Source organism: Corylus avellana, chromosome 11 (genome assembly GCF_965113065.1).
Source record: "Corylus avellana chromosome 11, dhCorAvel1.hap1.2, whole genome shotgun sequence".
Taxonomy (NCBI): domain Eukaryota; kingdom Viridiplantae; phylum Streptophyta; class Magnoliopsida; order Fagales; family Betulaceae; genus Corylus; species Corylus avellana.
Genome location: NC_142500.1, coordinates 29,323 through 55,756, shown reverse-complemented (window position 1 = coordinate 55,756; position 26,434 = coordinate 29,323). Strand labels below are relative to the sequence as shown.

General features: G+C 35.4%; 2 protein-coding genes across 5 annotated transcripts; one reads left to right on the top strand and one right to left on the bottom strand.

Annotated features, from left to right (window-relative positions):
• Positions 1-1,309: 1,309 nt before the first annotated feature.
• Positions 1,310-20,041, top strand: LOC132165282 (lysine-ketoglutarate reductase/saccharopine dehydrogenase bifunctional enzyme). Of its 2 annotated transcripts, none has more exons than XM_059575776.2 (25): positions 1,310-1,510; positions 1,840-2,094; positions 2,186-2,272; positions 2,365-2,494; positions 2,720-2,893; positions 3,243-3,325; positions 5,029-5,145; positions 5,647-5,722; positions 5,864-6,035; positions 8,381-8,477; positions 8,600-8,766; positions 9,847-9,904; positions 10,182-10,322; positions 12,233-12,580; positions 12,838-12,918; positions 13,529-13,594; positions 14,145-14,262; positions 14,526-14,655; positions 15,613-15,692; positions 17,247-17,405; positions 17,679-17,916; positions 18,042-18,150; positions 18,283-18,444; positions 18,528-18,597; positions 19,716-20,041. In XM_059575776.2, exons 2-25 carry the CDS (start codon positions 1,846-1,848, stop codon positions 19,766-19,768), a joined length of 3,165 nt encoding a protein of 1,054 aa, XP_059431759.1. In that variant the 5' UTR covers positions 1,310-1,510; positions 1,840-1,845; the 3' UTR covers positions 19,769-20,041. The 2 variants fall into 2 exon arrangements, with proteins under 2 accessions (XP_059431759.1, XP_059431760.1); XM_059575777.2 differs by having other exon boundaries at positions 1,828-2,094.
• Positions 20,042-20,718: 677 nt separating this feature from the next.
• LOC132166599 (Haloacid dehalogenase-like hydrolase (HAD) superfamily protein) lies at positions 20,719-24,620 on the bottom strand. 3 transcript variants are annotated; one of them, XM_059577447.2, is made up of 6 exons: positions 23,592-24,620; positions 23,331-23,428; positions 22,512-22,536; positions 21,801-21,873; positions 21,572-21,706; positions 20,719-21,297 (listed from the first exon to the last, which is right to left on the bottom strand). In XM_059577447.2, the coding sequence occupies exons 1-6, from the start codon at positions 24,112-24,114 to the stop codon at positions 21,090-21,092; spliced, it is 1,062 nt and encodes a 353-aa protein (XP_059433430.1). In that variant the 5' UTR covers positions 24,115-24,620; the 3' UTR covers positions 20,719-21,089. The 3 variants fall into 3 exon arrangements, with proteins under 3 accessions (XP_059433430.1, XP_059433428.1, XP_059433429.1); XM_059577445.2 differs by having other exon boundaries at positions 21,801-21,921; positions 23,592-24,619; XM_059577446.2 differs by having other exon boundaries at positions 20,719-21,294; positions 21,801-21,921; positions 23,592-24,618.
• Between the last annotated feature and the right edge of the window lie 1,814 nt (positions 24,621-26,434).

The window sequence follows — 26,434 nt, the reverse complement described above, 5'->3', positions numbered from 1 at the left end:
TATTACAAAGTCATTTATAAATTGGCGTAACATTTCATAATTAGTAAAAGTCATAATATTTTAAACATTTTCTAAGCTTTAGAGATAGGGTTTCAAAATCTAAATTAATCCAAATGGAGTGGAGTAGTAGTTTTTTTTTTTTTTTTTTGTTCCGTAATTGTATATACAGAAAATGTAGCTATGTAAAGAGGGCAAAATGGACAGCACATTCGAACACGTGGCATCTATGTATTGAATTCAAAATTATAGTTGACAAACACTATAATGCTTCTAGAAAACCAATATTAATTTATTTCCATATCAGGACTCCGGAGGGATGTTTATGCTAACATACGAAGCAGGTATAGATACAATCTGTTAAAAGAATATTCTGCTGTGCCCTCCTATACATCCATCTATCCTTATGTCTAGATAAACATATATGTAAGCTCCATAAGACTTTGCGATCCCTTACACTAGATAGTATTTGTCCTATGCATGCATGCTCACACCGTTATTAGTTTTGACATGAAAATTATTTTCAGCTTTTGTTGAAAGCATTTTTCGGCATTTGATTGGTACAGAAATTAATAACAATACGTGACATTTAGTGGCGACTCTCAAACTCCAATGACTAATTCTAGCAACTTTTGGTAGATTCCAACAATCTTTAACAGTAATTCTGATAACCTTCATAAGCGTATTATGTTGACTTCTATTAGTGATTAGTGAATTTCAGCGACCTCCAACCGATGATGACATCCTGAGACTTTTGGCAGCAATAAAGTGTGTGAAAAAAAAAAAAAAAGTTAAAACTCAAAAAAATAGTTTATGATTTTAAAAAATGAAATTTTTTTAAAGAAATTATAGAATATTTTTCTAGCAAATTGAAAATATTTTTAGTTTGATCATTATGTTTGGTTATACTAATTACTAAACAATAAAAAATAGAAAAAAAGTATTTTTCAAAAAACATTTCGTTTGGACGGGGCCTTTAGACCAATCCGGATCCATTCCTAGCGCGGAGCGACTTCAACTTAAAAAAGATTTGATTTTTCTTCTTATTTATGGGCCATGGCCCATATGGCACCATATCAATATGGCACGTGGTTTTCTGTTGGGAAGTTCCATACGGAACTACGGACAAAAGAGGTTGCGGAATGCGTGCAGTTGGACGGTTGTCCATCTCACTCTGAAGTGGGACTACGTCAGATCCATACCACGTGGATTGTTGGTTTATGAATATGATAAGCACCCACGAACTTGTCTCTTTCTGCGGAAATAGAAATACCTACCGGATCACGACGCTGACGCTAATGCGTCTGAATGACATATCGTAGGACTAGGACCTTCGCCTCACTTCCTTCATCCCCTCCCTCTCCGTTTCTGTGTTTTCTCGCTCATCAGGCGATCAAAACAAAGCGAACGGCATTTAAAAAAAAAAAATTATTTGTTTAAATTTGCAGAGGCGGAAAGGGCGTCCCTTCAGGAGATAATAAGCTACATTCTCTTTTGATCAGCTGAGTCCCAAGTAATTTCTCTAGATATACTCTTCCCACTATCATTCTTTTCTTTTTCTTTTTTTGTGTCCGTTTTTTCTCTTCAATAATTTTTTTTCAATTCTTACTTTGCCTTTTGGTCCTCTATGATTCAGTTTTTTTTTTTTTTTTTTAACTTTATTAAAAGAAAGCAACTCCAATCATTTGCTTGAATTAGAGCAATTCCCTCGGCGCCCGAATTATACGTTTTCTATATATTTTCTGATTTCATTTACATTTGAGGTGTAAAATTTGACCGGATTGCCATTTCTATGGAACATATTATATTAGTCGTGCAACTGATGAACAGGCAAATTTACAGTACACCATGCTTGGGAATGGAGTAATCGGGATCCTCTCCGAGTCTTGCAATAAGTGGGAAAGGAGGGTGCCTCTGACCCCATCACACTGTGCTCGACTTCTACACAGTGGAAGGGATAGAAGTGGAGTGGCTCGCATTATCGTGCAGCCATCCACAAAACGCATTCATCACGATTCACAATACGAGGATGTGGGGTGTGAAATATCAGATGACTTGTCAGACTGTGGCCTCATCTTGGGTGTTAAACAACCGAAGGTGCTGCCATTCTCTGTGCTTTGCTTCCAAATAATATGCCCTTCAACTTAGCAAATTTTTTACATAATTGTTGTTTTGGTTTTTCCCGCAGCTGGAGATGATTCTTCCCCAAAGAGCGTACGCCTTCTTCTCCCATACGCACAAGGCCCAGAAAGAAAACTTGCCTTTGCTAGATAAGGTATCTCCTTGTTTACACATCTTTATAGAAGAAAATCAATTTGTGGTGACATTTTTGCTTCTCCTGACTCTCTCTGTCTATATGATATGTAGATACTCACTGAGAGGGTGTCGTTATTTGATTATGAGCTTATCGTTGGGGACCACGGGAAAAGGTTGCTTGCGTTCGGAAAATATGCTGGTAGAGCTGGATTAATTGACTTCCTACGTGGGTTAGGACACAGTATGTTTCCCTGCCTAGTGCCTACAATACCTCTTCCAAATTCCCCTGTTTTCATTGACGAAAAGAGGTTTTGGACTACAATTTCTCTTCAGATGTCCAAACTTAGAGCTTGAATAAGTGCATGCTCTGACGACCTTTTTTTTTTTTTTTTTTTTTTTTTTTTTTTTTTTTTAATATGATCTCATTTAGTTATGTTGAATCCTGACCAAACTTTTCTCTCACTAGGGTATCTAAGTCTTGGATATTCAACACCTTTCCTCTCACTGGGTGCATCCTACATGTATCCTTCCTTGGTTGCTGCCAAGGCTGCTGTAATTTCAGTGGGTGAAGAAATAGCAACTCTTGGACTGCCATCTGGAATTTGTCCGCTGATCTTCGTATTCTCTGGTTCAGGAAATGGTAATTTTTCCATTGCAAGTGATCCTCCCTTCGTCCATCCATGTTTGTATCTATTGATAATTAAAGGTTACCCTATTGTTGAAGTGGTTTGCAACGTTTTGATATCTACACTTAGTTTACTTGATGATATCATCATCCATGTGAGGTTCTTCAAAATGCTTCTGATTATAAATCTCAAAAACACTAATAGAAACAGTTTTGGTTCTTGTATTCATATGTGCAAATAGTTTTCTTTACTTTTTCTGTTAGGAATTTTACAAGTAATTTTCATAAATTTCTATAGCATTTAATATGTACATAATTTTTTTATTTTAATTTTTAATTCTCTCTTTACTCATTTCTTCTGTAGTTTCTCTTGGTGCACAAGAAATATTTAAGCTTCTTCCTCATACATTTGTGGATTCAAGTAGGCTTCCAGAGCTATTTGAGGTGGTAAGTTAAGAGTATCATATCTGTTCCCTGTGGTGGTTCATCTAATTATGGGGCATAGGTAGGATTGCATTAGCTCATGGTTCATTTGTTGAAACTTTAGTAGGTAATCCCTTATGTTCCCAGCTCACATTTTGTTGTTTACCATAAACTGGAGTAAATAAATATATCCAAACTTCATTTCCTTGAGGACTCGAGGTATGAGATAAGTGAGAGGACTGGACTCCATGTAGACCTGTATAAGGACAAGTTTGTCTTGTGTTGTATAGCATCTTTAATCTGAACCCACCAAGAGGCCTTGTCTCAAGCACTGGGCCACAATGAAGATGAAGCAGTTTCTCGAAAGATTAAGCGTGGGATTGTTTACAATTCTATGATCCATAGAGGAATTGATATTCTCTGTTGTTATAATGTCAATTAAATGATTAAAATCAATATTTTCCTATTAACTTAAGTTTTGGGATAAGTAGTGATTTAATATCTGTACCTTTTCTTCTGCATTTGTTCTTCTGAACTTTTGAAATGTCATCTTTCATATCCCTGTGGGTAAAGCTTCTCCTTCAATTCTATTTCAAAAGTCTGCAGATAAAGCATCTGCATTTCAAAATTAGATTATCTACCTATCTAAACATATAAACAAATATATTATCATCAAATAAGTCCATCAAGTTATGCTATGTACTATCATATAATGTTTAAATGCTGGACTTCATCTAATTATTTGTTTACTGGAATAAAACCCAATGAAGGCAATAATTATACAGAGTAGAAAACTTTCATCTTTCTAGGTAGTTGAATAAATTCAACCAAAAGGGAAAAAAGAAGAAGTTTTGAATATTTAAAATTGTTCAACATAAAATAACTGCATCTTCAAATTTTTGTTTAGTTGCGTTGCTTGCTTTGCACGACTTGGGAGGGCTCTGGCATGATGCCCCAAATGTTTGAGCTCCTTCCTTCAGGTTTAAGAGGTAGGGGTGGAGTCTCAACTACAAGGTCGTGTTACAGAGGGTCTGGTTTCAAAAAAATATGCCATTTTGGGTCTTTACTGGGACTAACTAGTAAAAGACCTAAAGCTGGAAGAAATCAATCACATTCTAGTAAAAAATCTCAATATTGAATTCGTTTAGACATTCCATACTGGGACAGATTGAAATAGGGTTAGGTTATATACATTCTAATTACAAGAAAGGGTTAATTCAAGCGTATCTAAATAGATACTATGTTTGCATATGCATTCCCATAAGTTGCAGTCACCATTAAAGGTCAACTGTCAACTGTCAAATGTTAATTATCCCTTTTCTTTTTTTGTTGCAATTGGAGAAAACTGTCCAGTTGAAGAGAGTCATTAAAGGTGCAAAGTTTAATGAAACCCTCTGTATTGTATGGAGCATACGGAAATAGTTTGGAAATTGATTATTAATATCAACGAACTTTTTTCTGTAATCAAGCAAAACAGTCACAGAAATTAAGGACAAAGATGTGCAAAAATGTTTTTCCAACCAGTTCATATTGATCAGAGAGGTGCAAAGTCTTGAGTCCGAACACCATCCGCACAAAAATGTCTGGTGTGCAATCTTGGTGGCTATTCCATTGAAATGCCTTCTTTTTTTTTTTTATCCAATCCTTGTATTCTGTCTTTTCATTTGATGAGTTAATTCCAACACTTTTTTAGCATGGAAAATATTGAAATTTCTCTTTTTGATCAGGCCAGGGATCTCACTCAACCTGCACGCGCATCAAAGAGAGTCTTCCAAGTATATGGTTGTGTTGTGACTTGTCAAGATATGGTTAAACATAAAGATCCCACAAAAGTATTTGACAAAGTAAGTTACAGCTTTGTTTCCCCTCTTTTTTTTTTTAAGTTTTTATCCGTAAGAGAGAGGGGGGGGGGGGGGGGGGGGGGGGAGGGTGTGTGTGTGTGGAGGGTTTCCGTCACTCTGATTGCTTTTCCATCTTGCTGCCTATCCCATATATGAAATTACAATGATTTGCTTCTTGTGTTGAAGCCCATGTTTAATTTTTCTCGAGTTTGATGCCTTCTCTCTTATTTCTGATTACTTCATGGACCAAATAACATTGAAAACAGGTTTCTTTGACCTTTAATTGCTTAAGTTCCAAGTCCAAGCTTATAGCCAAGCCCAAGCAGTATTGATCAGAGATTTGACTTAGGTTTGATGGCTATGACGGGTTCATCTTTGATTCTTTTAGGCTTTGAATGTCATGTATATTAGTTTTAAGTGAAAGCATTGATTTCCTTGGGTGTAATTGACTTTGTGACTATCTTAAAACATAATGTACTTATTCTAAACATTTTATCTTGCTAGGCTGACTACTATGCGCATCCAGAACACTACAAACCAATTTTCCATGAAAAGATAGCTCCATACACATCTGTAATAGGTATGTAGTCCTCTTTTCTATTAACATATTCTGATGCAAATTATATATATGCTATAGCCTTTGCCATTATTTGGTAAAACTTAATTGGGATTTTTGGCTGCTATTATTTTGTTAATTAGCTTCAAATGTACTCTTTAATAGTGAATTGCATGTATTGGGAGAAAAGATTTCCTCGGTTGTTGAGTACCAAGCAACTTCAAGATCTCATTGGGACAGGATGTCCACTTGTTGGAATCTCTGATATAACTTGTGATATAGGGGGATCCATTGAGTTTGTTAACCAAACCACATCAATTGACTCACCTTTCTTCAGGTATTTTTCTTTTGTAGGTTCATTTCCTTCACATACATTTTTATGTTGTTCTCTATCTTTCGGACATTGTATGTCATTGGGTCAACTTGTGAGTTTCTGCTTCTTAGACTGATTCCAGACACAAGCCAAGCTAAAACATTGAGCACAGTCCAAAAAGTTATTAATTGTAGTAGCTTAGAGGCCCTGGAAGAATGGAATTAGACTTGATGTCTCCATGTGCTTTCAACCCTTCTCTTATACTTAGGGTAGACGAAAATGGGTAAAACAAGTGCAGAATGTCGCACTTGAATGTAAAAGAATGATGCTTCATTTAGACATCTTCATGATTTGTTCCAATCCAAAAGCTAACATATTGCTTGCTGTTAGGGAGAGAAGTACCAAGGGAGTCAATCAAGAGTACATTAATATACATATTTAAACACCACACTAGCCCAAAAGCCTAAGCTAAGGGGCTTGGGTTCACTTGGGTATATTAAGCACTCACTCTCTTTATATTTTCTCAACATGAGACACAAACCTCATAAGCGCATTCACAACAAATTCCTCCTCACTTGTGAGTCTCTTCCACATTGACCCAACTCCCTCAAGTGTTAGTCATTTACAAATCCAAGGGTATCATGTTTACTCCAGGAGCGGAGCCAAACTCTTTTACTAGAATCAAACCAAACGCGTCAAACCAAGACACTTGTATCAACATTAGTGGAAGCTAATCATGGCTTTGATACCAATTATTAGGGAGAGAATTACCTGGAGAGTCCACAAGAGTAAGTTAATATAAATATTAGAACACCACTTTCAGCCCAAAAGCCTAAGCTAATGGACTTGGGTTCACTTAAGTATATTTACTACTCACTTTATATTTTCTCAATGTAGGACACAAACCTCACAAGTACACTGACAACAAATCTTCCATCACTTGTGAGTCTCTTCTATATTGACCCAACTCTCCCTCAAGTGTGAGACCTTTACAAATCTAAGAGTATCTCGTGTACCCCATAAACTCGATATCTCTATTAAAATCAATGTATTATGAAACAACATGTAGTCTCACAACCTCTTTGACAAAAAAAAAAAAAAAAAAAGCATCATTATGGGTAGCATTAGAAGTCTTTGAGCAAGGGATGGAATGCGCCATTTTTTAAATAGCATTCAGTGGCAACAAGTATAAATACAACATGAAATCTGTACTCAAATGAACTCAAAGAGCCACTGGTTTGGGCAATGGTTTGTACATGCTAGTGAATTGTGAAGTCCTCTTTCCAAATTGACATGTTTGACTGCATCTTACAAATCAATCGATATCTTTGTAAATATTTTGCCAAAGAACAATGGTCAGTTACTATTGCCAATGTCTTGCCATGCAACTTATATTTCAGCACACTCACTCTAACTCTCCCAACTGGGCAATAATTCGACCAAGATATTAAACACTCTTCAAAGCCCATGACTTGGGTTGTCATCACTGCTAGCAACAAAGACCGCCTAATGAAAGGATCTACATCTTTATTGGGCTCAACGGTCTTGTACTTTATTGAAAAATTGAACTGTTGAAGGAAAGACCATCTACTCCGCATGACGTGAATTAAGCTTCATCTGAGAATTCAAATACCTCAATGTTTGATTATCATAATAGACCACAAGCACTTGTTATGCCAAATAGTGTTGTCAAGAAACAATACTTCAAATTTACATAGAGTTTCTCCTTAGGAAATACCTCTAAAACTTGGCACCAATGAATCAAATGTGCTTTTTAAGTTTGACTATATATCAATATATCATCAAAATAGACAACTTCAAACAAGATTTAGAAAGGTTTGAGTACCTCAATCATAACCCACGTGAAAGTATTCAGTGCATTGAAGAGTTTAAATGGAATCACTACCACTGATAAAAACCGGCCAGTGTCTTGTATGCAGTTTTCAATTTATTGTCACTCATTCTAATTTGATGATACCCACTCCCCATGTTTATGTTGGGGAACATCTTTGGTTTAACTATCTTGTAAAGCATATCTTCTAAACGAGGAATTGGACTTCAGTAGGTGATTGTGATCTTATTAATAGCCCCACTATCTGCACACATCCTCCATGAACCATCCTTTTTAGGTGTAAGCAAGGGAGGGCACACAAGGGACTTTGCTCTCATGTTTTAGAAGTTATTTGTAGGCAATGAACTGTTAAAATTCTTAACATTCATGTTTCTGATTGAAGTTGGACATGCTGTTCATGTCTAATTTGCTTCACATGATGGACTATCATTTTGGAATCTTCAATTGTGTTTCAGAATAATCAAATATGACGTTAAAAGATTTTTTATCTGTATTGTTGATATGTTCAATCTTCCAGATATGATCCCTTGAATGATTCATATCATCAAGACATGGAGGGTAATGGCGTGATATGTTCAGCTGTTGACATTCTTCCAACAGAGTTTGCAAAAGAGGTGAAGTACTCTCATCCAGGCATTTCTTTTCTATTATTTACTATGTTTCCCTCTACGCAATATCTCTAGGAGAACGTTTAACTTTCCTTGTGTCTATTAACATGCCACTTAATTGTGGAAAGGCTTCCCAACATTTTGGGGACATACTATCCCAATTTGTCGGCAGTTTGGCTTCTGCAACAGATATTACGAAGTTACCTGCACACTTAAGAAGGGCCTGCATAACTCACGGAGGAACCCTTAACTCTTTGTATGAATATATTCAGCGTATGCGAAACTCTAATTCAGAGTAAGCTTCTTTTTCATAAAATATTCCTTTGCCTTTTCATTGGTACTATATTTATATATGGTAATAATTGGGGTTCCACAGCAGGATTTAATCATTATTGAGCTCAAGAACCTGGACTAGGAAGTGTACTCTGCGATTGCTCTCATTTCAATAAAATAGTGAACTCAGTTTTATACTAGTTCAAAGTGAAAGCTTATCAGAAATAAAAGAAACTTCAAAGTAGACTCGACCAATATGCCTCCACTATATATACCTTGAATTTTTCTTTATTTCTCACTTATATACCTATCTACTCTTGTTTTGCAAAAACAGAATCTTAAAATATTGACTGCAGCTCTGAAGGTTCCTTATCTCAATAATTTTTGTAAATCTTTTGTCTACTTTTTTCTCCAAAAATAGGCGGCCAAGAAGAGAACTTCATCTGCAGGAAATTTGTGCATGATTGGTTTGATTTGCATGTATGGAGAATAGGAAACTGAAATTATCACTAGCTACACCTAAATAACATTTGAAGAAATAAACATGATAAGATGATTTTTATGTTTATACCATTGTCCTTAAATTGGGAACTTCAAACATGTTGAAATGTAAACAAGTAATAGGAACTTGCAGCATTCTTTGTTTGAAATAAATTTTAACAGGGATAGAAAAATACATTTTCTTTTTTATTTTATTGTAATTCCGGTTTCACACTACAGCATTCTCCTATTTGCTTCCACTTCAATGGGGAAAAAGGATTTTCAAATATATTCTAAATAAGAATATATTAGAGTCCAATAATAGTCCACCCCAACTTCATAAAGTATGTTCATGCATTGGATTTTCAGCAAACTTTTGCAAAATTTCCTTTCATGACTGGTTTGTCCCACACTGATGTCAAGATATGCTCTGAAGATTTTACTTGTCTTCTATTCAATTCATTTTAGAGCAGAGAAATCGATTTGACTTATGGATGTTTTTTAATGACAATCCAAGGAAAGAATATACACATCATCAAGTTCTTGAAAAAAGTTGTTCATCAATTTACTTGAAATGCTGTCTTTTTTTAAATATTCATGAATTCTCTTTCCTGGTTTGCAGAGAAATATCAGAAAATGTAGAAAGTTGCCACTCTAACAAAAAGAAATACTATATTTTGGTAGGTTTTTCAATTTATCTTACATTTTTAGCTGTTCGTTCTCCTTTTAATGTGGAAGATTGGAATGAAATCAGCAAACTGGGTTCAGGGGCAGAACCACCCCTTGGCTTGGGGGGGGGGGGGGGGGGGGGGGGGACCATAGGGTGGTCCCAAATTTTTTTTTTTTTTTAAATATTCTTTTAAAAATTAACTTTTGCCCCCCCTCCCCCAACCAAGAATTTTATGTGAACTGTGTTAGATATTGGTTAGTTCATATATTGCTGAATATTACTGGCAGGTATCTCTTAATGGTCACTTATTTGATCAATTTCTGATAAATGAGGCCTTGGATATTATTGAAGCTGCTGGTGGCTCCTTTCACTTGGTTAAATGTAAAGTGGGTCAGAGTGCTAACGTCATGTCATACTCAGAACTTGAAGTAAGTAAGCCTCTACTACAGTCTAATTTTGGAAGAGAAAATTGTTGCCTTGTCAATGAAAAGTTGTCCTATGTTTTTAAATCCCTTTCTCACTTTCTTTTACATCTTAGATCTTGAGTACTCTTTAAATTGCATTCCAATTTTTTATAAGCAACATGTGTAAGTTGGTTGAACTATGTTATGAATGGCTATATCTTAACAGTGTACTCAAAAGATCCTCGGCAACTGGTGAGCAACAACTGACATCTGCCATTGCTGTTGTAATTCCTTATTGATGCATAGAAGATTAAAGCATAGCTCTTACTGTTACCATCTGTCTCTGAATAGTAGAGGAAAAGTAATAAAAAGCTCCCACCTGCCTCAATATTTTAACTTTCTAACTTTCCAACTTGTATGTCGAAAGTGAAAACAAATCATATCTTTTGTGTTAAGTAAATTATAATAAAGGCTTTTTTGGTAAGTGTAAAAAATTATTCTTGCCTTTTTTCCCATAGACAAACATATTGGGACAAACACAAAAGAAAATGCTGAGTATTATTTAGGAAAAGAGGGAGTATATAATTATTTTCTAACCTATAGAATTAAAAGAGTTGATAGAAATATTTTTTTTAAAAGTAGTGAGTTGATGTGGCAGTGTTCATCGGCCCTTGTTAAAAATAAAAATCAATGGGCTGATGTGGCAGTGTGGGATGGGGTTGTAGTATGTAGCATGAATCTTTTTTATTTATTTATTTTTTTTAAAAAAAAAAAAAACCATATTTTCAAATGGGCACAGTGGATGAAGAATTTGTAGAATTCATCGCAACAAATTCTAGTATCCACATTAAGCTCAAGTTTCTGCTTATGTGGTGATAGTTGTACTTGTACCCTGTTAGATCTTTTTCATTCCTCTGTGGAGGAGAGATAATACTGTATGGTTTAGGGCGGCAATAGGTCATGTTTGTGTGAAAAGAAAAAAAAAAATTGTAAAATAATCGTTTACTAATAACATTGAACATTTAGAAGCTTTGTATCCTTATGTGAAATCACTCATGCACCAATATATTGAACAGTCTTAAATGAGTGAAGTAAGCCTCTTTGGTTGGTTTTTAATCTTATCCAATTCCAAACTATAAGGGGAAGCACCAAAGGAGTACACTAAATTTACTAAATTTTCTACGTACTTGCAAGGGTTGCTTTCTTGCTACAACAATACGTAATTATTCAAGTTAAATTTTTATTTGTATGAGTAATTCCAGCATATTATTCACTTTATTTGGAGACAAACCTGTAACAATGCAGGGAAAGCGTTAGCCACATCTGCGCTATCACTCCAAAAGGACTAGTTAATTTGGAACTCCCTAGAATCATATATAAAGCTCACTCTCATCGAATAAGAAACTAGTGTGGCACTTAGTACTACTCCTATACTCCTCCTTCATGTGGGCAATTCATCTTCCCAATGTAGGAGTTATAAGTGATTTTAGGGAGTTCTGATTGCAACTTAGCCAGTCATTTTGGAGTGATAGCGCAGATGCAGCTATCGCTTTCCGTAGGTCATTACAAAAACCCCTAAAAAGAGATGAGTATTCATTTAACTCAAATATATCCATCCTGTTTAGCTATGATTTGTGTCAAGATAGCTGCATGTTTCTAATTTCTACTACCATAAACTTGTAATGTTATTGGGCAATGACAAAGAGAAAAGTGTATGTGCTTCACTAGTTGATTATCTTTAAAATACCAAGCTATTCTATATGGTAGCTCTCTTTCTGGATTTCCCCAGCATAGCTTAGGTCTCCATACTCAAAGGCCTATGTTTTCTCTATCTTACTCAAGTATATCCGTCCTGTTTAGCTATGATTTGTGTCAAGAAAATATGATTCAGAAGTTGTATATCTCCTTATAGATGTGATTATTGTTTTGGACAGGTTGGTGCAGATGATAGGGCGGTGCTGGATCAAATTATTGATTCCTTGACTTCTATAGCCAATCCGAATGAAAAATCTGGGATTCTAAATCAAGAAACAAATAAGATTTCACTGAAGGTTGGTAAAGTCCAGGAGAGTGGCAGTAAGAAGGGACATGAAATGAAAAGGAAGACTGCAGTTCTTATTCTCGGTGCGGGACGGGTCTGTCAACCAGCTGCTGAGCTGTTAGCATCAACTAGAAGTTTTTCATCCCACCAACGATATAAAGCATGCCTGAAAGATGATTTCATAGAGCAGAATGATGTTCAAGTTATTGTTGGATCTCTCTACCTAAAGGATGCAGAAGAGGTATCACTGACCAAAAACCTTTTGTCTTTATGAAATATTTAGCTTCATCAAATTCTTTCAAGAGTATCAATTTTGGTTTCATTCATTTAGGGGGAAAACTTTGTTTATTCTGAGGTACTTAAGTGTAATGTCCACATGTATGCATACTGTTCTATTACAATAGAGCTCATGTACATGCATATTTATGTTTATTTGCATTGAGTGCCATTATTTTATATATAAATCATTTGATATTTATAGTAAAGGATTGGATGCAGATCGTTGAAGGCATTCCTAATGCAACAGCTGTTCAGCTTGATGTGATGGACTGTGGAAGTCTTGCTAAGTATATTTCACAGGTAGATTCTTTTTTGTGGTACATTTATCTGCAATTACCTGAACTAATGCTTTGAAAAACAACCCATGGAACAACTAAAACCTTTCCCTTGCCAGCATTGATTCACCACCAGAGGGTTTTTTTTGGGAGGAGGAGGAGGAGAGGGGGGGGGGGGGGGGGGGGGAGGTGGTGCTTGGAAAGCTTAATAACATTTTTAAGGCACCTGAAGGCCATGAAAACCGCATTGAACAACTTATAGGATTGGAAACAAGCTAAAAGCGAGCTAATGTGGGAAGGGCTAATTCCTTAAAACAGAAACTACGGAACCAAACAGAGCAAAAGGACCCATGGGAATATGGGATGTGAGGGTGGAGCTGCATTCCTCCTCTAGTATAGTGGGAGTGAGGAAACCGATTCATCCAATAGTTCCAGTGAAAATATTTATGCTATAGACCAATAATGTATAAATACTTGTCATGCATGCATGGCGACCGTCATTGGCATATATTATCATAAGTATTTTTACTGTTTGCTCACCAGATAAGTTGCTTCTTTTTACTGGATGATGTTGGATTTTTTGTGGCCTTGATCATGGACTTACTTTTTCAATGCTTCCTCTTGCCCCTTTGCAGGTAGAAGTCGTCGTAAGTTTACTGCCTGCTAGTTGTCACAATTATGTGGCAAATGCATGCATCAAGGTATATGACACTATCTCAATTTCATTAATCAGTATCACAGTTAACACACCATGATAGCGACCTAATATCAAATCTGCTTGTAGCCAAGGTTAACAAGAGAGAGTTCATAATAATGACGAGCCTTGTAAAAATCCCACAAGCAACTGAATTTATGGTTTATAAAATCTGAACACAAGTCAATATGTTTTTCAATAACTAAAGTGAAATATGCTTTTTACTGTAAAAGCTGTGCAATAAATGATTTGTGGAAGACATTTGAGGTGCTGCACCGAATAGTTAAACACAAAACCCAGGGATTGGGTTTTGAGATTTGATCTTAGACTTAGCCATAAGAGATGATTTGTCATTCTAAGAGGAAACAGTGGTCAAGAACTGGAAATAATTAAAAAGAATCTGGATTATTGCAGGAGACAACTTGAATAGAATTATGTTGATTGCTTTATAGAATATTGAAGCACCAAAAGTCAAAAAGAAGAATAGGATTTGTCATATCCTGGATGCTGTCCATTCTTCCTTCTAGCTAAGGACATTATAATGTCTCTTAATGCAGCTTAAAAAGCATCTCGTTACTGCTAGCTATGTTGATGAGTCCATGTCCATGTTAGATCAAAAGGCAAAGAGTGCTGGTATTACAATTCTGGGAGAGATGGGTCTGGATCCTGGAATAGGTAATTCCAACCCTTGTATATAATGATCTGTTTCTATAAAGAATCTTCCTCAGCATGAGATAGATTGTATAAACAAATGTGATCTGACTGACTGCTTCTCGTATTCATGACAGTTTAATACATGGAATATTAAATTCCAATATGCTTTGCCTGTCTTTTAGTTTAGTATAAAATTTTCTTGTGCACATGTTTTCATTTAATATTCCAACTTTTGGAGAAAAAATTATTTACTTATACTGCAACTTTTGTTATTGATGCAATAGATCATATGATGGCAATGAAGATGATTAACCAAGTTCATGTTCGAAAGGGGAGAATAAGGTCTTTCACTTCTTATTGTGGGGGACTCCCATCCCCAGAAGCTGCTAACAACCCATTAGCATATAAATTCAGGTACTTGTTGGAACTACTTGGATTTAAAACATTCATCTTCTATGGCTTTCTTGCAACTCTCCAAACATAAATGCACCTTCTACCCTTTTTATTATTTTCCCTCTTTTTTCTTTGTGGGGAGAAATGGGGGGAGGGGGATAAAACAACTGTTTGGAATATTCAGTTAATATTTGAAAATTATTCTGGAAAATTATGTTACATAAATAATATCATGCATCTGTCAACTGTATGTCAATAACAGAGACTGATCAAATTGCAAATGTGCTTTGATGAATGGGTGCTTATAAGACACTTGAACAAAAAATTTTATGTACTTTTACGTGTGGGTGCATGTCTGACAACTCACTTGCATCCACAATTTTAAAACAGAATTTTAAGTTTAACAATTCATAAACACTTATCTGAGACTCTTAGACACATAGAGGACATATTGCCATATGTTATCTCTTACATTTCAATGATGCAAGAATGTAATGCATAAAATTCAAAACCATAATAGTCTTCTATATAAAGACTGTTACATACTTGGATTATTCCCAAATTAGAATGGGTACATAATAAGTGAGATATCAACTTCACCCTGGTTTTGGCAGTATTTTTAACGTTGGACATAAGTGATGCAATGTCGTATTAATGATTATATCCTCTAGTGTTTTCATGAAAACTGAACAGATGTACTTCCTTTCTCTTTGCGGGACATTCCATATAGATTTGCATGCCTTCTTTCCTATGTGTTACAATTCTTGCGGTTTTCATTGTTCATCCATAATCACTTTCCAATTTACTTGCAAAAAGAAGGGAAAGTCGTGGGAGTTTCCTGACACACTTAAGCAGCAGCGATTTCTTTCTGTTCTCTCAAATACATGGATAACTAATTGCTCTCCCTATTGAGTATTATAGTTGGAACTTTTAGCTCAGTCTTACAGCAGTTGTTCACTGTCTTATCAACCTTTTCAGTTGGAATCCTGCAGGAGCTATTCGGGCTGGGCAAAATCCTGCTACTTATAGATCTCATGGTGAAACTTTATATGTTGAGGGTAAGTTGTCAATGATAATTAAAAGTGATTACTCTGACTCTGACTCTGAGTAAGCAGCAGGATGTTCTTATGCTCACTGTTTTTTCTTAGGATGTTTTTAATACTTGAAAATCTGACATGCACTCATCTATTGTTCATTTGAAATATGACTTGATCTCTCTAACACTTAAAATGTGGATGTTCGTTCACTCTTCACAAGAGATGAAAGATAGGAAGGAAGAATTCTTATTATATCTCAATACGTCAATGATACATCTACACTTGTTTATATAGAGAAGGAACACACACTAATATGGAATTACAATAAATGAGAACATGTATGGAAAGGAAATCAAATCATAATCAAATCATATCAGCTACATATCTTCAACACTTTCCCTCAAGTTAAGGCGAAGATGTCTCGCATACCCAGCTTGCACAAGACTGAACGAAGAACATTATTGGACGCTCCCTTTGTTAAAATATCCACCAGTTGCTCCCTTGTCTTCACATAAGGTATGAAAATCAATCCGGCACACAATTTTTCCTTGATAAAATGTCTATCAATTTCAATGCGTTTAGTACGATCACGTTGAACTGGATTATAAGCAATATTAATAGTGGTCTTATTCTCGCAGTATAGGCTCATAGGCTCCTTGCAATTATATCCAAGTTCGTTCAGTAGAATCTTCAACCATAATAATTTGCGACATTTGAGTCTTCATACTAAATGACATGTCATTCAGTCTCTCCTCCTCCAATGATGCACAGATCTGCTGGAAAAACTTCACCACTGCATCGGAACACCGCGATTTGTCCAGAAAACACTTCAGATCTCACTGCCTAGTCATCTCACCCTCATACAATCGGCTATCGTCCACCCATACTGATTGCAAAAGGATGGTAGTTGATTCTTACAGAGATGCCGGTGATCCAATTGACTGGAACAGGGCACTACCACCACAGAACAGTGTGGAAAGCTTGCTGGGACAGACCCACGTGAAGCACGACTTCAGATTTCCTGAAGAATGTTGACCATGAGTATTGATGGTAGCAATCGGAAGCGAAGAAACCAACAAAAAATTTATGTAGTCGCGGCAAGCAACACAGATGTGAAATAGAAAAGAACGGACGGAAAAACAAAAGGATAAATTGCTCTGAGACCAAGATGAAAGATGAAATGTTGACCTTAAGATCAATGGCAGGGCCACCCGTGCCATGGTAGACACAGGAGCAGTTCTCAATACCTCAATGATACATCTACACTTGTTTATATAGAGAAGCAACACACTAATATGGAATTACAATAAATGGGAACATGTATGGGAAGGAAATCATGTATGGAAAGGAAATCAAATCATAATCAAATCATATCAGCTGCATATCTCCAACAACAGTTCCATATTTTGTGTCATTTCATTCTGATATTTCCTTCAGATTGGTTTGGAGGAAATTTATGTCATTTTAGAAGAGTATAAAGATCCCAAAGAATATCAAGAACTACCATTTGCTATATCTCTAAATGATTTTCTTTATTGTTCACTCACTGGTTCACTTTGTGTAACAAACTTGCAGGGGACGGTCTTTACGAATCAGCTGTGAGACTTCGGATACCTGATCTTCCAGCTTTTGCATTGGAGTGTCTTCCCAATCGTAATTCTTTAGTTTATGGGGAATTATATGGAATCGGAAATGAAGCAGCAACCATCTTCCGTGGAACCCTGCGCTATGAAGGCATGATGTGTTTGACTCTTGGGTTATATTATACTTGAGGCCACTGACTAAAACTTCATTGACTAAAATTAGGTTGCTTATAAAAAATTAATATAAGTATAGTAAAGCCTGAAATATTCTTTTGAGTATAATGCAATAATTTTGCCCATAATTGAAATTGGAGACAAAGAATTAGTGTAGGGAAGTCTTAGTGTAGGAAAGAGTCAATAAAGGGATGCATACACTCCAACAGGTTAAATGTCTATGGATCTAATCCAATACTATTTTGTACAGGGTTTAGTGAGATAATGGGGACGCTTGCAAGAATTGGTTTTTTCAGTACTGAAACTCATCCAATTCTTGAGGGTGAAAAGAGACCGACTTTCAGAACACTTTTGCATGAACTTCTCAAAATTAAAACTGAAGATATGGATGGACCTCTGATAGCAGAGAAGGTCATCACTGAAAGGATTGTCTCACTTCGACATTGCAAACAGCAAAGAACTGCAGTAAAGGCGGCCAAAACTATCATGTAGGTTCCCAGTAATATCCTTTTTCTTCAGTAGTTTTCTATCTTATGCTCAAGTTCTTAGAAAATATGACCATATAAAGAATGTAAAGAATTAAGCAGCTATTATTGCTTGCCATATGGATTAGATTTTTGGGATTTCACGAGCATACAGAAATTCCTGTTTCCTGCCAAAGTGCACTTGATGTTACTTGTCTTCGTATGGAAGAAAGGTTAGCCTACTCCAGCACAGAACAGGTATTTGTAAATTAAACTTACAGCCTTTATGTTAGTCTTATCCAAAGTGAACTTGGTGTAAATTGACCATAGATTTGATCATTTTTTATCTTAAAGTAATAAACTATTGCAAGTTACGTGATTAATGGTCAGGATATGGTGCTTTTGCATCATGAAGTGGAGGTAGATTTTCCAGATCGCCAACTAACTGAGATTCATAGGGCCACTTTATTGGAATTTGGGAGGACAAAGAACGGGAAAACCACCACTGCCATGGCTCTCACTGTTGGTATTCCAGCAGGCATTGGTGCTCTGGTACTTGTCACACATCTCCATCCTTCTACACCATTATCCGAGCTAATGCTTTAACTAAAACTACGTCATGCCTGTTGTTTCAGCTCTTACTAGAAAACAAGATCAAGACAAGAGGCGTCTTAAGGCCTATTGAACCTGAAGTATATGTACCAGGTACTTGCAATATACTTGTTTGGTTCTGGTTTTGGTGTTGTACAACAGATGAAGATGTTTGGCATTGAATTCAATGCTTTACTGAAAATAAAAGCCTTAAAATAAATTCAAAGCCATGAACAAAGGGGATGGCCCCCTCAGAAATCTTGAAAAAGAAAATAGTAGGACTTGAAAAAAAAAAAAAAAAAAAAAAAAAAAAAAAAAAAGACCATGTAATTGGGTTGTCCTTATTTATTAAATAAATGGAATTTAGTCAATATTTTGAGTCTTTTTGTACTGAAATAAAACTCTTCTTAATTTTAAAAAGTAACAATTCAATGAAGATTGACTAGGATTTAAAGGGATTGCCTTTAGAACGAATTTTTGTTGAAAATATTAAGAAAAGATATTTGTGTGCATGTGTGGTTGTGCAAATAAATTTTTTTAATTTAATTCATTTAGACCTATGTTGTTTATGGCACTACTTATGCCTGGGAAACAAGAAAGTGACGGTATTAGATGTAGTATCACTCTTATGCTTTCATCTGTTGAAGGTATGGTTTGTGGGGTTAGAAAAATTTAAAAAAATATAGCCCCAATAAAAGAGAGCGAGAGAAGAGGAAAAAATTGTGTGCAAGAGAGTTGAGCGAGAGGATTGGAGAAATTTTTTTATCCTTGTGTTTTTATTTTGGGATAGGGAAAATTGTGGTTTTCTTTTTCTCTCTTTTACCAGTTCTTCGGCTTGATATACATAACAAAATTTTGGTGCAACTAGAACTGATTGAATTCCCTGGCTATCACCCGGTTAACTCCAGAGTTGATTATCAATGTTTGAAATATACAAGGAAAAGGGAAAAAAATGTTTTGAATGGTACACATGGCTATCAAGTGACGATCAAAAAGTTATTGGTGCATGTATAATCTGACTATGAAGCCCGGAAAGACCACTGAGTGAATGTCTTGTTTTATGCGGCTAGGTGAAGCTTCTAGGATTGCATGTATCATCTGCCCTATTTTTCACTTGCAAGTTTTACAATCACGATCAGGTTGCATGTGGTGGCGGCATGTCACCAAGGAACCTTTGGCATTTTGTGTCATAGACTTCAACAACTGACTCTATATGTTTTGTTGTACTGCAGCACTGGATTTCTTAGAGGCCTATGGATTCAAGTTGATGGAGAAGATAGATTGACAGATTATTGCCCTGATTATTTCCTGAAGTGATACAGATTTCAAACTCGTGAAAATTGAAATCCAGAGTCAAAAGATGATATGCTTAAAATGTTATTGCTACTGCATAATTCAATGTAATAAAGTCAATTCAGGTGAAACTGCTGGAATCCAAAACCTCTGTAGATCCAGACACCAGGAAAGATTGTACAGTATCTTTATGGTCCTGGAAGAACTTCCATGAGTGTGATCAACTAATTAATAATTAAGTCAACATACGGTTCATTTGATTCAAGATTCAACATTGAAAAAAGTTTATCAAATCTCTAATGGAAGCTGCACACCTGATATCAGGGGGTGGAGTTGGAATTTTAAGATTGCAGAGTGTGGGAATGAGGATTTGAGTGGAAAATAAAAGGACCATAAATAAATCTATGGGACCTACCTACATCTGCTCTCAAAAAAATGTTCATTATAAAGTTTAAAAAGAATGACGCCTGCTGCGTGCATCTAATATACAGAAAGCTAACATTTCTGAAGCTAGAGTAATCCAAGAATGTCTTTCCACTTATTCTAGATGGTCTGGGCAGAAGATAAACTATTCCAAATCTGCTATCTTCTTTAGCAAAAATTGCAAGCCTTCGATTAGAGGTTCTATTAAGAGTATGCTGGATCTTCCTCATATTTCAGCGAAGGCTAAATATCTTGGGATCCCTCTGTTTTTTCATAGAAGCAAGAAGAGATCCTTGGCTGATTTAATATTTTATAATATTTTAAGAGAATCTTTTTTACTGTTCATATATTATTTTTATAATATTTTATAATATTTTAACACAATCGTGCTTACTGTTCAAGTATGCCGGTGTGCCAAAAATCACTACTCTAAGAACAAAATGGAGCAGAAGAGGAAAACAAACGAGCCTTGACATTGCCAGTTTACTTCAAGCTATATGACCAAAACAAACACCAATATGAAGTAAATTTAACCTGCTAATGACTGCACAATTACATCAATGTTCTCACCATATCTAACAATCTGAACCCAAAATTTTACATGAAAAATATTTTTGTCTACATGGCTCAAGAAGTGGGAAAGATGACAGTGTCACTTCCCCCGTTGCTAGCAAAAACAAAAAAAAAGTCACTTCGCCTTTAAGAATTTCGTACTAGCACAGACCCCACAATCCTGTTTGGTTGGACTCCTTTCAGCCGCTCCACCAAGGACCAGATTGTGTATAAGAATACTTACTTTAGCATCCATCAGATGTTCTGGGCATAAGAATCAGTAATATATCTTGATGAAGTGATGGTGAATAGTAAATTTTAGTGATAGGATTATGCAACTAAGAGACAATCCAAGAGATTAGCTGTTGCTCCACTTCTTCCCAATTACGAACCTTCGTGACCAGAGGATGTTGATCGACAGACTCCGTCTTGCACCAAGGATACGAGTTCTCATAATCAAAAAGTAGAACCCTGATTCCAACTTCAGCACACTCAATAGCATATCTTGGATTGTCATCAATCAGAACCTTAGCTCCTAAGGACCTGCTAAATACGGTTCAAGAGAAAATGTTTTAGCAGATGTTTCTATAATGGTAAAATTCCATCAAGAGGAGTACATTGATGGGACTGACAACAAGATAATAGTCTATGAGAACCTGGTATAATAGCATCATTGCAAGACATTACAGTGTACTTGAACAGCCTATACATTGATGGAATTGTAGGTTTAAAGCAAAGAGTTCAAAAAGATTTGAGAAATAAGTAACATAGTTGAGAATCAAGAGCATGGAGATACAATGGATGTGGTTTGCGGGCATACCTGCAAAGTTCTGACTTAGGCCTAGAAGCTCCATCCAAAGCAAAGTGGTTGCCAAAGTGAATCTCCTGAAACAGTCCCGGATAATGCTTCTCAATCCAATCAATTGTGTGTTCCTTGATTGCATTCTGTCGCGACCTGGTAATACATATGTATATTCAAAAGATCAAATTAGTTAATTCTTGTATAAATAATCATGCATGTTGAAAGAAGATTAACTGAAATTACATACGTCACAACTGATAGGTTGCAAACTCTCGATAACTTATTAAGCGCCATCCGAGCACCTGGGATGGGGTGGATCCCTGTCTTGAAGTACGATGTTTTAAAGAACTCATGGACACGGTTAGTAGCTGTCACAATAAGTACAAATTTTGAACCAATTCAATGATATACTGCTGAAAGGAATTGTCCAATGCAGAAATATCTCATAATTTTAACAAGATGAAGTCAATAAGCTGCTTCAAGGGCATCAATGAGACAATTGTTTCAAACCATTTCTGAGACTTTTTTTTGTCAATTAAGCAGTCTCCTAAGCATACTGTGGATGTCAAAACGAAAAAAAAAAAAATCATCCTCCTTTTTCCAAATTCAAAATCATCTTATCTTAGAAGTCCATTTAACTCCTATTTAGCTTTGCTCAGTACATCCAAACACAAATCCATAAAATCAATCAAGGGTCTTAAAAAATAATGAACAACATGTAAGTGAACCCTTCATCCAGGATAAACACCATCCAAAACACAAGATACACTTCATTAAATGAACTTGATAAGAGTCAAAAGAGCAAGACAACTAGAAACAGATACTAATTTCATCATACAAGTTTTTAGGAAAACTTTATACTCAGTTGGATATTTCAAAGACTAAGATCTAGCCAAATGAAAGTGAAAATAGTCATATGACGCAAAACAGTCAATCCAATCGTTATATATAGCAGTACCTTCATCACGGGAACAGTTCCATATCTGTAACAGAAATGAAGGATGCATCAGAATACAAGAAGAAAATGCACACATTTTCCCAACCATAGAACTGAATGAAGAGGGGGAAAATGATAAGTTATAAGTATAATAATGTTGCCCAGTAACTATTGTGGCGCAATACCCCCCATCCTCTGTATTGATTAGGAGACAAAAAAAACCATTGTGGCACAAATAGACTTAAGATTCAGCATCCATAAGTTGTAATGCAAACATGACTAACACACAATCCATGACAAGAGCCTACATGCAATGAAAGCATTTCTCGTGCAACAGAAGGGCACAACTTAAATTAGCATGGCTAATGCTGGCACATCCAGAGGAGTTCAACTCAAAAGACTATCCCAGCAAAAAATAGGTCAGGTTATACTGCCTTAATGAATGTAACACACTATGCTATTGAATCAGAAAGGCTACAAGCATAGTTGCCCAAACTAAATGCACTGATAGAGGTATTCATGGCACAAAAAGAAAGCAAGCAACAACAACTAATGTATGCAATATGCATGCACCATTCCAAGCCCTACACAAAAGTTTCATGCTTCCTCTAGAAGCCTTTCAGTAAATTGTATTGATGAGAAAATTTTAAGGCAATTTACCCTAACCAATCACCCAGCCAAATTTTAGGAAGTTGGCAAAATACTAAGTAACTAATAATTTCAAAGATTAACCAAGGGAGGAAAAAAAAAAAAAAAAACCAATAAAGCAACCGGATATGGCACTAAATTACTTCTGATTTCTGACAGTGAAAAAATCTTTAAGAAACTATCAAACAATACCTTGAAGAACTCATAGACATGATACTCCGAAAGTGAATGATTTGAAAAGTAACGATCCGCAATAAATCTGTTCAGAGCGGATACAAAGCTTCCCAAAACTGCTTATCAACAGAGCAGAAGGAAAACTATTTAAGTACACAAATGCAGAGAGGATTTATGAAAGTCTTAAATATGGTTAAAGGGTCCTCAGAAGTCAAGAGAGGATATGGAAGTAGCGAGTAAATTGTGGAAGGCTAATAGTAAATCAGAAAAAGAAATTACCCTCATCGACATCAACGGCGACAACAATCTTATCGGGCAAAGGACGGTCAGGGAATCCACGGTGGGATGCCCCTTGTTGAGTTTGGTTTGGAGTGGCAGTGGCGTTGTCAGCAGTAGCAGTGCCATCTTGGAGACCAATGTCGAAATCGCGGAGACGGAGCGAGTGGAGGTGGTGCGCAGCGAATGCACGAGGGGGGTTTACCTTTCCCTTGTGAAAAGCAATGGCGTCAATATCATCGTCCCTCAAGCAACATTTGAGAGTGAGGCCGTTGAGGCCAATGCCAATTGCAATCCCTCCTCCTCGTCCACGTCCATTAACAAAAGTGGTACAAGAGTGAGGAGACAGGGTGTGCAATTGCAATCCCTTACTCAAGAAGAAGCCAACGGGATCATTACGGGTTATACAACAACTGGAACCCATTATATGTTGAGCACAAAACACCATACAGCCACTACTGGGAGGGTTACTACCAATACCTTGCCAACAATGCCTACCGATTCTTCTTAACATTAACACAACCATCGATAATATACTCTTCCTCTTTACATTTACAACCAAACAAATCCCCCAAAAGTAACCAATGATCAATCAATCCCCCTTTGGATATTTATTTATTTTGGACACCGAAAGAGATCGGAGATAAGTATTATATGAGTCCCGAAATTTACAAAATCAAAAATATATGGATTGGGGGAGAAAGTGAATGACGGAGTATCTGATCTCAAAGGGAACAACAAGGAAAGATGCAAATCACGACCAAAATTGAACTCTTGAACCCGAAAAAACAGGAATATGCAAAGCCCCGAGGAGTCCCAGCCCAGCCCAGCCCAACAACGAAACAATAGTAGATTTCGAATTTCGAAGACGAACCCCAAAGCCCCAAGGTCGGCGCTCTCTCTCTCTCTCTCTCTCTCGACGCAACAGAAGATCCTACTTTTTATACGCTGACTGCATTAATTAAATTAATCGAGGGTTTGGTTTAGCCGAATATCCTGGCTTGATTTCCGATTTTCCTTTCCCCTCCCCTCGTTTTCTCTTTTCATCTTTCTTTTTCCATTTTTTATTTTCACTTTGAATCGCTGATTGTCATTCCAAGGATTAGGAAATAGGAACCACCAATAGTAATATCATTCCCAAAGGAATTATGGGTGCGGACGAGTAGGGGATTTAATTGGGCTCGCAAGTTATCTTACTGGTTAGTGGTTACTATTACTATTTACCAATTTTCAAATATGATTTTCAATAGATAGTTTAATCAACTGGGACCATATCTCATGAAGCGAAGATCATTAGTTTAAATCTTCTTCCTCATCTTGTGCGGACATGTCAAAAAAAAAAAGTTCGGATATGTCTATACTTCACTCATCCCACAACCATTTTATCAGGCCATGTTAAACCTTGGAGTGGTCCAATAAGATTATTGTCTAAGCAGGATTTTTAACTTTTGACCAATTAATACTATGCTAGGTGTTTACTGAAGCTCGACTTACTATTGGATTAGAACCTTATTATTATTATTCACATATCATTGTCCTCATAGTTATTTTCCATTTCTCACGCTTCCTTCCACTAAACATTAATGACACAGGCACATGTTACTTTACAGCTTGGAATAAAAGAGAAAAAAGAGAAACAGTGTCAATGCGGGCGATTAATTGCTATAACCGCTTAACCGTATTAATCGCCTAACCGCTATAATTGCCTAGTAGTTAGTGGTTAAAGGTTATTGGGTTTACTAACCGTAACCGCTAACCGAATTTTTATATAATATATTTTTATAATTATAATAATATTTATACATATAATATAATATAACATAATTACTTGATCATTAAATCACACATTTTTAAAAAATAATTAAATCACAATTTGAGTATTAATATATTATCACTATAGTTTATATGATTATATCACATGATCAATTGATCATTAAATCATTTGATTATATAATAACAAATTATACATATATAATATGACATAACTCATAAATATATTAATACAACAATTAAGTATCTAGAGACTTAGTTCTAATGTATGTTATAAATTTATAAGTCTATATATGTTATAAATTATAATTATACATATATGTATATGAATAATATAAATGTATAAGATTAATACTTAATCATATGATTCAATGACAATTCAAATACTTTATTCAAGTTAATTATATTATTAATATTATTAATGTACAATGATAATGTGATTCGTATAATATCAAATTAAGTAATTGACATTAGATTAAACAATGTGTTACTTATAACCACAATTGAAGTATTAATGTATTATCATTATAATTTTAGTAATTTATATATTATCACTATAATTGATATGATTATATCACATGATGAATTGATCATTAAATTATATGATTATATAATAACAAATAATACGTATATAATATGATATAACTTATAAGTCTAAAAGTTAATCATATGATTCATATTATTTACGTATAATGATAATCACAATTGAATTAAACAATATGTTACTTATAACCACAATTGAATCAAAACATTATTATTTAGATACTTTATACTTAGAAAACATATATCGCATTATCTTAGATTCTTAGATCTAAGATAGTTTTTTTATATGTTATGTTGATTATTATTATTATTAATATTATTATTATTATTATTATTTATTTATTTTTTTTTAAAGTTAACCGTTATCATTTAATATTTAAGGAATTTTTTTTAAAGTACAAGTAAATGTAAATTTGAGGTCAAATATTTTTTATTTTTTGATATGGGCTCTTTTTATAGTAATTAGGCCCAAGAAAACACTAAAAATACAAAAACAAAGGAGGGTAAAAAATGCTACAGTGATTAAAAAAAAA